Source organism: Hermetia illucens, chromosome 1 (genome assembly GCF_905115235.1).
Source record: "Hermetia illucens chromosome 1, iHerIll2.2.curated.20191125, whole genome shotgun sequence".
NCBI classification, from domain to species: Eukaryota; Metazoa; Arthropoda; class Insecta; order Diptera; family Stratiomyidae; genus Hermetia; species Hermetia illucens.
In genome coordinates, this window is record NC_051849.1 from 184,628,143 (window position 1) to 184,644,285 (window position 16,143).

General features: G+C 37.9%; 1 protein-coding gene across 9 annotated transcripts in view; it reads right to left on the reverse strand.

Annotated features, from left to right (window-relative positions):
* Window positions 1–1,150: 1,150 nt before the first annotated feature.
* Window positions 1,151–16,143, reverse strand: part of LOC119647497 (mitogen-activated protein kinase-binding protein 1) — a 394,909-nt gene continuing 379,916 nt past the window's right edge. For 5 of the 9 annotated variants that reach the window (XM_038048472.1, XM_038048456.1, XM_038048489.1 and 2 more), the window contains 8 exons: window positions 12,571–12,676; window positions 9,709–12,162; window positions 8,484–8,617; window positions 8,337–8,421; window positions 6,878–6,958; window positions 6,615–6,812; window positions 6,373–6,559; window positions 1,151–2,386 (listed from right to left, as the gene is read on the reverse strand). In XM_038048472.1, coding sequence (XP_037904400.1) covers window positions 2,230–2,386; window positions 6,373–6,559; window positions 6,615–6,812; window positions 6,878–6,958; window positions 8,337–8,421; window positions 8,484–8,617; window positions 9,709–12,162; window positions 12,571–12,676 — 3,402 coding nt within the window. In that variant the 3' untranslated portion in view covers window positions 1,151–2,229. Of the gene's footprint in view, window positions 2,387–6,372; window positions 6,560–6,614; window positions 6,813–6,877; window positions 6,959–8,336; window positions 8,422–8,483; window positions 8,618–8,846; window positions 8,934–9,708; window positions 12,163–12,570; window positions 12,677–16,143 lie in introns of all 9 variants that reach the window. The other 4 variants (XM_038048498.1, XM_038048509.1, XM_038048522.1 and 1 more) reach the window with 2 other exon arrangements.

Consider the following 16,143-nt stretch of genomic DNA (forward strand, 5'->3'; position numbering starts at 1 on the left):
ACCTCTCCCGTAATTCCGCCAAGTTAACATATACTACTTTCTCATTTTCAGTCAAATTAATACATTTTATTGTATTCATTATGAATGATCATCAAATGTACCTAAAATTTTCATTAACAGAGTGTTTAGCAAATGTACAACTACATGTGATTGGTAAGTAAAGATGAACAGAGTTTAAGTAGAATTCCATACTTATCCGACTAAATCTTCTCGTCATTGATATCGTTCTGATACTTACCGAAATATTCATCAAATGCTATCTACAATGGTTTCATTTCTTCACTTTCATGAGAGTTTCACACCAAATCTAATTCCTGACTTTTCATTATTCAAATCCTTCCGTTTCTCATTATGCAGCTAACTCTAATTCGACAGGTATTGAAAGGATGTTTGTAATATGTATGTAAATAGGTACGTAGGCATCGATTTTCATAGCGTGCATGGACAAAATTTTAATAGTTCAATTGTATTGCTGATTCTTAATGGTATGTTTTTAATATTCCAAAAGTAGCTTGGGGTAGTATTTGGCACAATTTATAAAGCAAGTATTAATCGACTCGTAGCATGAAAAAACTAAAGGTTTTGTTGATTTATTTGAATATATTTAAAGCTCTAGCGTCAGAGAGGATTCAATTTCTCACCGGATTGAGGAGAGGGGAAATCATTTGGAAAGAAAGGGTCAAGTGGAATTGCGTTGTATTTAAAGTAATTTATAGAAAAAGCAATCCTTTGCCTACGTCGGACGCAGGAATTTTCTCCGACCTGATGAATGAAAAACTGGTACTTTGCCAACGACAAGGAACAACAAAGGCACCTCACTTTCAAAGGTAGTAATTCAACTGCAACTAGGGAATATTTCATGCAAACGTGCTAAAATTGGATTCGATTTTAGTCGATTTAGTTTTTCCAAGTACAAGTCGCTTTCACAATCTGTGGAATGCGTTAAAGGATTAGTGCAAATTAGTGATAAATCAGGAAACCAGTGTAAACTCTTTGTTTGTGGAAATCAAACAACAAAGCACACTTACTGTAAAATAACAACAACTGCCATCCAAATCTAAATAAACAACACTCATTCAGATAGGAGACTTGATTCAACTAATTAGAAGTTAGTAGCATTAATTTATATTGCAAATGAGACTTAGTCTACTCTTGTTGGACGTATTTTCTTTTATTCATTATGTTTGTCTTGAAAAATGCCTTCTTATAAGCGTATCAATTAATATGTGTTATGCAAATTAGTTGCTTTGTTCATATGGGTCAGGACTTGAAAAAATATTTCAGCTTTATAAATTCGTGTAGTTAGCTTTCTCTTATTCAACGTGTTTTATTGATATTATTTCGTGTTTGTCACTTACGATTAGTTATGAAGCTTGTAAATGAGTTCTTATATTGGATGTAATAAGTTATGCAATTTTATTAAAATGATGAAAAGTACAATTGCTAATAAGCTTACTATGGAAGCGAGAGAATATAAAACCAAGAGTTAAAACTGAAAATTAAAGATAGGATATTGTGTACAAGATAAAACGACACCTTAATCAATTATTATACTTAGTATTTAATTAGTTATAATTAGTTATTTGACTTAATTCTTAGTTAGTTCTCTTTTTCACATTTTGCCCATTCTTACAATGATTACAATCTATTTTTTAATCCAAAATTGATCTTCTACACTCTCCGGTCTCCGAGCTCCGAGGAAACTTTCAATTACTTTACAAACATCTGCACATATGTGTATACAATATAATATCGGAAACCGCGAAATCAAATCTATTCATCTATAAACATACAATATAAAATACTACGTCTTAGAGTTAGTCAAAAAAGTGGAGTGAACGACATGTAATTAGTCATCATCGATATTACAATCATCATAATATGATCATCAATATATCTAGCTTTATGGCGTTTTGACTACTTAAAAACTAGAATTAATAAAACTGAACCTCGCAGGAAGAAATCTGTCACTCTTTTTGCTTTTTTTTTCTATTTTTCTACGCTTCTACTGTTGCAGTGAACTTCACTATTTTCCATTTTCGCTCTGCTATATCCATTGTAATGTTGAAAAATCCTCACATATTCCATTTTGGCGACAATTCGAAAAACCATAATTTCCAATTGACATGATATCAAAGTGAACAGATTATTTTAGCATAACCTCTTTTTTGTGTCCTCGATGTCGAGGGATATGCTACCTCTGATTAGTTTTCAATTCGATTTTGGCATTCAAGTCTCATTTTCACAGTCATTGGATTTGTGCTTATTCCGTACTTTGTTGAGGAGATCGGCGCATTTATTCATCATCAGTAGATAGTCACCGTTCTCTAAACTGTTATGTTGTTCGTTTGGTGCAAAAGATACATGCATATTGTTGTTGTCGGATCTGTAAAATGAAAGGAAGTTAATTAATTTAATGCATAAGCAGAAAAATCCTTGAATTTAAAATGCAATTTTGCTTACTACTGGCGGCAATATGCACACCCTTTGGACTCTTCAACTTCACACGAATGACTTTCGGGTTGTGCAATGCGGCGCAAATCTTTCAAAGGTTCATTCACGCGGTCCTGCATTTTTCAACGTCTCCTTGACACGGGGTTAGTCCTAAACGTTGAGAAATGCAAGTTCCTCCAGGCACAGGTGAGATTCCTCGGCCACTTCATTTCCCCTGACGGAATACAGCCCGACCCAGACAAGATGCAAGCGATCTCAAGCTTCCCGCGTCCGAAAACCATAAAGGATTTGCGGAGGTTCCTGGGCATGCTAAACTTCTATCATCGTTTCCTGCCCAAGGCCGCCCAACACCAGTCCGTTTTGAATGCGTACTTGTCTGGCCCCAAAACAAAGGACACACGAGAAATTGTGTAGTCCCGAATAAGGCACGTGGAAAAATTAATAAAATTTTACGGTAACCTCGGGTCAATACAAAGCAGCAGACAAGAGTGGCTAAACGGGGGTTCTGGGCACCGAAAAATAGAGAAGAGCCAAATGGTCCCCCCCGAAGGCTTTGCAACAGGACGACAATCTGTCTAACTCCAAACCGCGCTTTGTATCGCAAAAACAACGATGACTACGGAAATGACTAGTGGACTATGAATTTGGACCAAACTTTCCCAGAACTGAGATTCTAAAAGATCAGGTAGAAACATGCAAGTGCGGTGAGGTACTTGGCTCCCGAAGTAGAGTTCATAAGAATATCGTCTGCAATTTGTCCTATTGTAAATATGCTGCTTGGCGACCTTATGGTCGCGGAAGAACAAGTCCATTGTGAAGCTATTCGGAATCATCGCCTTTAAAACTTCGAGTAAAATTCCTATGTATGTATGTCCTATGTATATTTAGCTATTCTATCAGTATCCTACCCCCATCAAGAAATCCACAAGAAAATGTAAACTTCGCCAGATAGCAAGATCTTCAATTAAATAAATTACATTCTCATTTAAAAGCGAGCGGCCTCTGGCACCGTTCAGATGTGCTCATATGGCGGGTTGAGACGGTTTATATCGATAGCGACCACTATTTCGGCAAAGCGGGATATCAATATCGGATAGTGAACCCATTGTTCGAATACAAGAACCAGTCCAGCCATCAGATTTGATACCGAAGACCTCCAAAATGAAGGGACCGCCTTGGACCATGCCGGAACATTGGAGAGAGCCAACCGCATCGGAAAAGAAAGGAAAATACAGCATTAACACAGCAACAGAGGAAACAATTAGGCTGAGGCACAAACGAAACGAGTCGTTTAATAATGAACGCCAACATAAGATTGATAAGAAAAGTGCTACATATATATAATACTAAGAGCAGCGGTGCCTAAAAGTAAAATTTGTATATTCCTGGCAAGATCTGCTGCAGGAAGAGATGCTTTAGGCCTTATTGTTCAAACGACGAAGTCAGTAGGTTAACTGTCCCATCGCTTATACTTGAGGAAGTCGACGAGTCACATGAAATAAAAACAGCGCTATTAGTAGATGGAACACTTGCAGAAACTCCCTCAAAATAATGGGTGCACGCCTTATGAAAAAGATTCATGAGCTCCCAAGTGCATTAAGAACTGAAGAATGGCGCAAAATTGTGTATGTTACGAAATCATATCCTAAATAATCGACAGTAGCGCACAGCAAATAGCAAGTAAAATTTCAACATGAAAAGCTAACAATCGATTAAATATGTTTAGTGGCAAAAAACTGAAGAGATGCTGGAAATAGCAGACAACATACACAGATAATGTCTAAATTCGAAGTTTTAAGCTGAACTAATTCATCACGAGGACAATTATTCCACCCAGCACTCGACTGAAGCAAAGTTAACCCTTTCGAACTTGATTTTATCAAAGAGAAAGATGAAGGCAACGTTAATTGGATAATAATATCATACGAGGTATAAGCCCTAGGCATGTCTCTAATGGGACCCCTTCCCGACACCTTCAGTTAACAAGGAAAAATTACTGGAGATCTGTTGAAGGCAACAGGAAAGCAGACGAAAATTCGAACAGTGCTCTAAAAACAACATGGGTTTCGGATAATCCGTTCTACGTTCCAGCACGACACAAAAAAACACAAAACACAAACGTCCCACGAAATTAAGAGAGTGATGCTCAACTATCTCGTACATCATACGGTCGCACTGATAAATGCCAGTTTGATTTCGGGATGACCTTGAATTATGCAACCAAAGCTAACTTATGTTTAGTAATAAGGACGGTGCTAGTGAGAGGATCAAGTTGCAGCCGCTGGTTGCTCATGGTTAGAATGGTACGAGCCATCCTTCTATATGTAAATGCTGCCCGGATCCCATGAACCAGTGGAAATGAAAGGCGAGGCATTATGTGCCATCGTGGAAATGGTTTCTGTATATCATATAATGAAAAGGAAGGACCAGAGAAAAAGTACACAAAAGATGGCATCAACCAATATATTGTCCCCACGTGTTAAAATAGCACGAGTGGAAGCCACAGAAATAAATTACCGCCTGACAAAATTTCTCACGAGATACAGTGGTTAGTTATTTGCATCGCATCGAGTTGCATGAAGAAAAAAATCCACAATGCATTATCAATTTTCGCAGAAAATGGCCTATGCAGATTTTAAACTTATATGGGCGCAATTAAAAGTCGGCTGGCTCAAGGGGTTGGAGCACTGGACTATCGTAGCGAAAGGTCGCGGTTCAAATCGCACTGATGGAAGGGGGATTTGTTATCGTAACTGTATGTCGGATACCATCAACTCAGCTGTGAATGAATACCTGAGTCAAATCAGGGTAATAATATCGGTCGAGCGCAATGTTTACCACATTGCCTCCTACAGTGTACTGTAGTTTACCTTTACGGGCTTGAATGAAGTGCTCTAACACACTTCAAGGTACTGATCCAATATGGATTGTTGCGCCAACGATTACTATAATTAAAAGTCGACGCCAAAAAGAACTTGGTCGCGCTTAATGAGGCAACGAAATAATCGGGAGTAAAACCGAAATTATGATTAGAATTTTGAACGAGTTGATAATTTTGTGTATTTCGGAACAACAGTCACTAAGGACAAAGCGAAACAGATTAAGTCAACTCAACAAAACATTTTATCTTTCGTGCCAATATTAAAAACTAAAAAATTACACAGAAAAACAAAGCTATCAAAGTATCTATTTTGATTTGGTCGGATCTGTAATTCATTGCATTGAGACAAGTCGATGGCTCATGGCTAAGGTCTATATGACGAACATGAAGCCATTTTCCTTCTCAACGCTCATTTGATCCAACAGGGAGTTGTATCTTTTATATGTCAAACAAGAAGCCAGTCTCGTATAAATGATAGGAGAATTGCGAAATGAATGTTGGATGATAGAAGAGTTCCGAGACACCTATTTAAAAGGATGGTAGAAGACGCAGCGGACAGAGTAAATCATACGCTGCTCGTTTTCACTAATTTGAAGATGCGGTCGCACGACCTAAGAGAATGGAAGCAAGTTCATCAGATTGCAATGCGACAGAAGAAAAAGAGCGAAACATGCCGAATAAGGACTTCGGTTGGCAAGATGATTCCTTCCTTCGAGTAGATGTTTAGTCTTGATTTTCTCAGGCAGATTTATTAAGCGGCTCCCGATATTTCGCAGCAGTAATCGTTTGATTGCGTGGCAACCATTTGAAAGGTATCGGTCCACGAATATTTGCACTACACGCATAGAATTATTTCCTAGCTTCTACCTAGAGGAGGACCGGTTTGTTATTGCCCGCTCAGTTGACGCTTATTGTTCAAAAGCTTTCTGCAAATTCTCGGAAGCCTAAGTGAAATATATCCCAACCAAAAACTTGTAGAACACACTTCTATCTACCTTTTAGGTTTGAAATTTTTAAAAACTTCTATCTTCACTTACTTGTTTGTAATTTTTGTTAGCATATTTTGGGTCATAATCACAGCATTTTCCAATTCCTTTAACATTAGATTATTATTTCTAGATCCAGATGTTTCATCACTATGTTTCAGCCTCGAATGAAGCTGCAACACGGCATTTGTTGTGGTGTTCAGCATGCTAATTATGTTTGAACACAGTTGTGAAGTTGCTGAAAAATAATACTCAATAAGCAATTGCCACCCAGAATCAATTATTCCACTCACAATCTGGACTCATTGATAAATCACCACCTCCGAAACTATCAGTGTTTCCTCTCAGTTTTCCCGTAGAAATACTGGATTTCTTATGATCAATCATCATACTGCGCGGTCGGGGTGGAACGGCAGGTTTTGAACTGCTTGGAGGACCCGATTGAGCTTCTTCTGAACTCGAATCATCTTGGGCTGGTGTAGACAAATTGACTATGAAAAAAACAGGGAATTATTAGATCAATTAAGCACTTTGGATTTTATATTGCAAATCTTACCACTACTATATGAGTTTTGTAAGCCTTTCCGGCGACTAGGCGTTGTCGCGTTGCTTTTACTCGGGTATTGTCTCGAAACGCCTGAAAAATTAATAGTTTTTTATTAAACTAATATTCAAATGTATATAATCCAAATCCAAATCGAATTGGCGTCTTTGCATACTAAATTCAAGTCTTTCAAAAGCAATTCACGATTTTCCGAATGAAATTTTCCAAATTAAATTTCATAATTTGAAAAAAAAATAATCATATATGAAAATGCACTATACTACCTTGATCAAAAAGTTTTGGAATGATCGCTGTGTGGCGCTCTTAGTACTCGGATGTCATTTTATGTGTATGTGTTACTCAACCGCCGTTGGCGTCATTTTATCATCAGTTGTGAAAGTTACGTTGAGTTAAGTACATATGTCTCTGAGCGTGTCCAGAGAATTTCATGTAAAAGAAGGGCCGTGTGCACATCGCCGAAAACATGATTTTCATCGCTGATTCTGACTCAACATTCATCAAACGCATCATTATTGGAGACGAGACGTGAGTTTATGAGTACGACACGAACTCTACACATCAGGCGAGGGAATAGCACGCGTCGGATGAGCCGAGACCTAAGAAACCGCGTTTCCAGTCAAAGAAGAAGGCGATGCTCACGGTTTTCATCGATTATGACGGTGTGTGGCGTAGTTAATTCTTGCTACAAGGTCGGAATGTTCACAAGGAATATTATTTGGGTGTTTTGAGACGTTTGCGTGAATCAGTCCGTCGCTTGTAGATCTTGCACCACGATAATGCACCGTCTCACAACGCCATCATTATCCGCGAGTTTTTGGCTAAAAACAACACGAATACCATCCAACAACCACCGAATTCACCTGATTTGGCCCCATGCGATTTTTTCCTCTTCAATCGAATCAAAAAACCACTTAGAAGAACGCGCTTCGGTATCCGAGAGGAGATAATGGAAAAATCATAGATGGCCCTAATGGAGATACCTAATATGAAGTTTCAAAAATGTTTCGAGGACTGGATCAAGGGTTGGCAAAGCACGTTGCAATCGATGGGGACTACTTTGAAGGGGACAATATCGATTTTCAACAATAAACAGGTATTCTTTATTTTTTTAATGAATTCCGGGAACTTTTTGATCAAGGTAGTATTCCCAATTTTCACACTTAGTTTTTCTTTTAGATTACTTAATACTTTGATCCTGGAAATTTGATTTGGAAAAATGCTAATTTCATTCGAAAAATCGTTAGTTTGATTTGGAAAAAAGTTAGTTTAATTTGGAAAACCGTGAATTTGATTTGGAGATATGTGAATTTTGGTGTGGAAAACTTTTAATGAAATTTGAAAAATTGTTAACTTCATCTGGAATGTCGTTAACTTGGCGTGGAAATGCTATATATTCGAAGCCTCTTTTAAATCTTGGGTTTGCGTCTTTAAGAAATTCAGGAAGTCATACCTGTACTATTTGCTCTGTTTTGTGAAGACAGTGTAGGCCTCATAATACCACCGCGCGATGTTAAGGTATCTGTTTCTGAATCGCTCTAAAAGATGAAGGGAATTGTTGGTGATCAAAAATACCATCGAAATCAACAACAATGGTTACCTGATTTAGAACGCCTACTGAATTACTCCTCGACCCCAGATTGCTACTACTTTTCGGCCCCACACTTGTTTGCCGTTTCGATGGAGTCCGTACAGGGACATTTGTTCGAGTAGTAGCAGTTGGTTTTGTGGCACCTTAAAAAGAATTTCATACCAAAGAATATTAGTGAAAATCCACGCATGTAATTAAAAACAAAAGCTTAAATACAGCCAACAAACACAATAGTGATAAAAACAATATACAACATTAATATCCAAACGAGGAAAATCTTTACAAAATAGAAAACAAAATTGTAACGGCTTAAAATTGTTCTTATCTTCAATTATTACTATTATTATTTGCTTTGCTTTTCAATTATTTTACCTTTTCCCAAACTTAAATCACTAAGCGAACAAGCACGCCTAATAGGGGAATCATCATTATTCACGGACATTAAGCTTTTTGGATTCCCTATAAAAAAGAGTAACAACCAAAATGTCAAAAAACAACATAAGGAAAAAAATATTTAGAGGAAATTTTCATTTTTTGCAAAATTAAAGTTAAGTCGGATTATTGTTCTAAGTAAGCGAAGAGAATGAGAAATTTATTCTGAATATAATTTCGAATTTTGGAAGAGAAATTTTGCAATATCGAAAAGAGCACAGACAGGTTTTTACTTGGAAAAAGTTGCACGAATGATTAAGAAATTAATACGAAATTAGTAACGTTTGAAAACCAAATATCTGTGCTATTTCTATATCTGCAATGAAGCCTTTGAAGCATGCAAATCATGCAGTTTCTAAATGAATTAGGATTAACTAGAAATAAGTCCTTACTGTAGCTGCTCAGTAGAAAATTATATTTTTTTTCAGTTAATTTTCCGGATATCATGCTGAAAATTAATAAATTTTATTGCCATCTGTTTTGGTGGCCTAGTTTCAATGAACAGAAGAGAGCTCGTCTAACTTTCGAGTAGTGATTTTTTAATAAAAAAATATATTTTTTAAAAAAAAATAAAATGAATATTGTATCGAATTTTCCAAGGTGGTGACAGTGTATGAAAGTGACGCAGTGATATAATTTGTGAGGAAATCTCCAACAGTTCGCTTCGAAACAAATCCTTCAAAGCGTATCTGTTAACAAAACGAAATCACAAGCATGCAAAAATGCGGGTCGATATTTTCACACAGCTAAACATGCATAAAACTGTTCTAAGAACAGGAATCATATTTGATTTTCATCACACCTTTATCCTTCTCTAGAAAATCCGCTAAAATTTTCTCACTTTCAGCATCATCAACATTATTCGATGGTTCAATAGTGAATTCAAAAAGTTCAAATTTGGCACCCTCTAAAACATCTGGAAGGCTATAATTGCGTTTCAGGCGGGTTGCAGCCATTTGGCGATTTCGTTCAAGTTCAATTTCCTCTTCGATGTTTCTAGCAAGCCGATCAAAGTTTCTCGTCAGACTTCGGACGTAGCCGCCTTCTTTTGAATTACACTCAAATGGCTTCAAGCGATTTTCTTTTTGGATGCGTTCCTTTTCCAGGCGAGACTCTTCCATTTCGACAAGTTTATTGATAATTTGAATCTTTTTCTCGATATCTTGAAATTTAGAATATTCGGTATCATCAAGTTTCGTACTTAAGTTGCTTGGCACACAAGTCTTCTCGTTTTGAGAGTTTTTCAAACTTTTTTGTGTAGGTTCGTCTAGTGAATCTAAAGAATTCTCTTTGTGTAAATTTGGCTTTTTGTATAACTCCAAGCTGTCCATATTATCATCCTCGCTATTCCCTCGCTCAGAGATGAATATTTCAAAGCTCTTTTCATCGTTTCGTTCCTTTTTTGAACTATGCAACTCCTTGTTCACGAAATCTCGGACTTCATTCGTAGGCCTTTTTTCTGGTTGGAAGTCAATTTGGCCAACAGTGTTGTAGCGCTCTTTAGTACGCGATCGACTTCTTGATCGCATACTGGATGATCGACGTGCAGCAACTGGAGGCTTGTGCGGACAATAGTTCATTTCAATAGGACCAGTGGGACCACCCGCCGAAACTTTAGAAGGTCCATGATCACTTTCAAACTTCTCCAAGTTACGCTCAAAACGTTTTGTAGTTGATCGTGAACATCTTCGGTTCTCATTCATCTCAATTTCAAAACTGCATGACTTTTTCATCACATAGATCGAATCATTTTGAAACGGTCTCCCGATTGTTGGGTTGTTAATGTCAATGTACTGACGACAAATTTCATCCTTTTCAATGTATATTGGATTAGAATTATTTTTTGAACGTTGATGAGCGAATTCTTTACTGAGACTTTTACTTACACTGGAACTATATTCTGCATTTTTATAGCTAAGAGTAGGGATGTCATCATTCACCTGTAAAGTCTCAAAGCGCGGATACGTTTGTGAAGTGGTCAATGAAGTTTTCCCTGTATTGAAATATTTTCCACTTTCATAAAAACCTTCTAAATCATAATTGGATATATCGTAATGAGTACTATTATCGGCGTAGCGTTGTTGCATGTAGTAATCAAATCCACTGCTAGCGTTCGGACTGGACCCATACGATTTCGAAGAAGTATCGACTTTATCAAAGTAAGCAGTCTCCTGATTCAGGCGCATGTCTTTCTTCCTTTTATTGAACAACATTTCCAGTGGCGCACTTTTGCAATCTGACTCATCCGAAAGAATGCTCTCCATGCTATTATAGCAACTAATTCCACTCAAATTGTCAGTTAGAATGCTCTCCTGGCTCTTTTGGTCAGGGTATTGTACAAGGAAGAAGCTGGCGCTCGAGTGCCGCTGTGTTTCTAAGAACATATTCTCCTTATTATCGTCTTCTTTCAGGATGTCTGACAACGACACATTCCGGTATTGTGGCTGATAAAACTCTTCATATATGAAATAGTCAGACACAGAACGTTTTGGTAGTGAATTTGATTTTTCCGATCGTTGCTGATGTTTTTTGCAAACAGTTTTATGTTTTTTAAACATTTTCGATTTGGGCTTCTGCACGTCTAAATCGAGGCTGCAATCTTCCAAAGAATCGGAACTGAAATTTCCATCTTCGTCAGAAAGAAAACCATGTTCTTTTTCCAGTGGCTTGTCTTGTAACCTGTTCACGTTTTCAGTACTCAGTGTCATTGTAGGAGGATCAGGAAGATCCGAGATGGGATCAAATTTCTCCAAATCCCCGTACTTTTGTGTTATTTCAGCAATCATTTTCTCTGTATCTGAATGAATCATATCCAAAATAGTTTTAGCATCATCACTGTACATGGAATGCCTTTTTGGCTCGTTGAACACAATACTGCCTGTGTTTTGAGGTAAATTGCTCCAGTCCATTTCTTCATGAACAGGCGACACAGGGCAGGATTTATAATTCTTAAGAATACTTGGATGCTTCCTAGACTTGAGTGAAGAGTCTGCACTTTCCGGTTTCAAACTATTCAAGTCCAAGTTACTAGGCCTTGTTTTCGTTGGTTGCTCTGCAGGTACATCATAGTCAGCTTGATCTGAGGAATTGTTGCTGTTGTTGTATACTCCAATGTCGGTAGGATATGGTGGATAAATGGACCGTAATGTACTAATTGTATTGTAATTTTGCGACAAAACTGATCTCGGTGCAGCACAGTGAAAGTAATTGTAAGGAATTAGAGGTTTAGTACTACTTGCGTTGTTATAATGTTCTCCTGTATCATTTTGCACGCATTTCAGTTAAGAGGGTATTAGATAGTTAGTGGTTCAAGGAAAGCAGCCGCAAAAGAGAAAATCGAGACGTTAATGTAGTTAGGTGAGGATGATACAAAGCTTGTTGCTCACTTGAGCAAGACGGGCAAGAGACGAATACAAGTGCAAAACATCGCATGAGAAATTGATTATAATTTCGAAAAATCAATAACATGTAACTATCGTGTAATCAAAAAAGCTATGGACATTAATTTTGAACCAATTTCCAATTGCATTATATCAGACAAGACTGCGTGAATTTCATGCTCAATTTTGCCCTGTATTCGACGTCATCCCACCGAGACAAGTGTACCATTTTGCTCAATTCTCATACAATTCACGAACAATTAGTAAGAGATTGAAAATATTACCTGTTCGATTAATACGGCTAACTCGCAATGTTGTCTCTGTTGTGTTGGAAGCATGCGTAAGATCTGAGATACTTTGGCTGCCTCGCAGATTCGACCGGTAGCCGACCTAAAATATTTGAAATAATCATTAAATATGATTTTCATTCAGCTGAAAAAAAAACTATTAAAAATCATTAAATTCTTCGATTGAATTGTAGTTATGCCACTCTGAATCAGTTTGAAGATATTTGATGTAGCAAAAGCGAAGCATTGTTTAAATTAATTGCAACAAGTTATTGATGAGTTACATGGATTCATTGTTAAAAATGCTCGTAAGAGGTGCAAATAAAATTAGATTATTTATGGGTATATATGATATACACCGAAAGCTACGGAATTGTTTAAAGTAAACTTGTCTTGTATTTGTTGTCCTTTGATAAAATTGTTTGTAAATGTTGTGCGAATACATTGATTTCAGCGGGTTTCATTCTGGACATCGAGACACTTCTTTTATTTGTGTTAATTATAAACTAGTTACACACATCAAAAAATTATTCCACCCAGCAATTGTGCATAAGTTGAAAACACTGAGATAAACATTGACCTTAATTGGCTATTATTCAGAAGCATATACACATATTTATATTAATACAATATTTATACCCCCCAAAAATAACTGGATAATAATTTAAAAACCAAATATAACTTATGGTTTGTAACTTCGTAAATACATTGAGCCAATTTTTTTCATTTCTAAACACTACAGATACTTTTTTTTTACAAATATCTTCACGAGTAACCGTTTCACGAACAGTAACTTCACTACAACTAAATGAATCTATCTAATTTTTCCTCATTGAATATTTTCAATGCAGCTCCTTTCTCTTCGATTTGGTATAATATTAATGATTGCTTTTATTAATTTCCTTTCCAAGCAGTTTTAAATAGCGCTTATGATTTCGCCTAGAATGAAATGTTGGATTGTTGTGGCCACGGGCGAAAAAGAATTTATGTTTTATCGTCGCTAATGGAAAACGACGGTTAGACGCGTCGTAGTCCCTTCCTTTATGCACTGAGGGTTGGACTCCCGCAAAGATAAGACGTCGGACTACCAACTAAACACCTCCCCGACTTTAGAGAACTAGCCTGGAACCATTTGACATATTACGAACAAGTGAGGAGTGGAGTAAATTATTAGTAAAAAAAACCATGTCATTCGCTCCCTCCATCGGTCTCTTTCTTCCCAAGAAGACGAACGTAAAGTGTGAAACGGCTCCATTTCCTAGCGTCTGGACGGTCTTTCTAACAATGTTGTCCGCAGAGAGCGCCCCAGTCCCTGCATAAAGTTCCTGACGAATTCCATCCCATTTGTCACAAGAATGATCGGCGTCGTCCGCAACACAATTGTAAAACACAGAAACGTGTCTTCCCAATCTTATGTAGGGAAAACTGAACACTTTTCTATCCGCTTAGAAGCTGAGTAAGAAAATAATCAATCTCACCAATCAGATACAAGCTGTCGGTGAGTCGCGTACTCACGTGTTGCGTGACCCATTCAGTGTATTTTCCCGTTGTTCACTCATGATATAAAGTCTCCTGCTAGTTAGAAACCCTAACGTTTGTCACTAACTGACTTGACCCGTGTTATAGCCTTTCATAACAATGATTGCTATAAACGACAAATGACCGCTAGTGGTCTAATAGACCCATTCTAATTTTCACCGACAGGGGAATGGTTTTCCGATTTATTAGATATCTTGCAACAGGTCTGGAAGTTCTGTTGGTTCGAGACTTTAGCACACTGAAATTTACATCTTTTTCTTCAGCTTTTGTCCCATTCACAAGCGGGGTCGGCTCGCTGTGATGGGTTTTGCCATTTGGCTCTATCGAATGCTTGATCTGGGTGCAATCTTGAGGCTTTTACATCCCCATGCAGCGCATCAAGCCACCGTTGTTTCAGCCTGCCTTTTGGTCGTTTATCATCGACTTCGATGTTCAGACCAATCTTGGCAAATGAATTCTCGTTAGCGCGAATAGCGTGACCATACCATCGAAGACGCCTCTCTCGCAATTTCTCCACGATCAGTACAACCCCATAACGATCGCGGATATCCTCATTTTGGATGTGATCAAAACGTGTCACACCACTCGTCCAACGCAACATCTTCAGCTCCATTACCGCAAAATGCCGTTCATTGTCTTTTATAGTTGGCCAACAACAAGAACCATAGAGGGCGACAGGACGGACAACATTGCGTTAAATTTTAGATTTGAGACGTTCGTTGATACGTCGATCACAAAAAACACCAGTTGTGAAACGCCACTTCATCCAGGTTGCGTTAATGCATGAAGCAATTTCATAACGCAGTTCTCCATTGGCTGATAGCGTTGACCCGATGTATTTAAATCGCTCAGTTCTGGGCAGATCACTGGCGCTAACAGTGATTGTCCCTGTTTCATGGGGATCGGTCGTCAAAAATTCACTGAAATTTACATATTTCCATTCATATCTAATTTATTTTTTGTAGCATGTTAAAAAAATCAACTGATCCTTTTTCTGAAAGGCTATAATCTAGGTCTTAAGGTCGAAATTCCTGCTGCAGCGTTGAACACTGTTGGTTTGTTATAGTCGAGAAATCACCTTTTCGAGTCTAGCCTCAATCCAAGGTGCTTGGCCATTGGTTACTATCTCACAGAGATCGACGCGTGACGGATCGGGATTCTCTTTTTAGTTCTATTCCACTATGTCCCCGAATATAGCATACAGAACAACTGAAAATTTAGAGACAATCCCTAAATGGAACTAAATCCCGATTGTCAATTTCGTACACAAATTAATTATATTTAATTAAGGCCCCGTTACAAAAAAATCCCAAAATACCATACGCTTACTTATTAGGCCGCTATAATGACCTAACCCCTTAAGGACAACTAGCAAATCGGCGAAATAAGTTCGATGGACTAAAATGTGTATTATGACTAGAGCTAATAATAATAAATTTGTTAAGCAAATACGAGGTTAGACAATTAAGTAATGAGACTGATTTTATTGCCGCGCTTGTGGTAAACCTGCAGCCTTCAAATTCCCTTCCCCTTCCCCGACATCTTTCCCCTCTCCATTGATATATTCACCATCGCTCTAGCTTGTTTAGTTCGCCTGCTGTGTCGTATTGAGAGGCGCGGAGTGGGAGAGCAGTCGAGGTGCAGACTGACGCGAATGCGCAGCGTGTGCGCGCCCTAATCCGTCAAGACCGGCGTTTAGCAGTTTGAATTTTGGCCTCGGAACTGGGTATGAACCGTGAAACAGTCAGGCAAATTTTAACAGGCGATTTTGGGATGAAAAAGTTGCGCGCGAAGATGATTCCAAAGAACCTTTCTGAGGAGCAAAACTAGCATCGAATGACCGTCGCAGAAGATTGTTTGAAACAAGCGGAAAACGGTTCAACGCTGCTTAATCGAGTTATTACAGGCGATGAGAGTTGGTTTTTCCAATACGATCCCGAAACAAAACGCTAAACCTCAAAATGGTTGTCTCCGCACGACCCCGTCGAAGGTGAAAACGATGATTATTACTTTTTTTGATAGCCGTGGAAT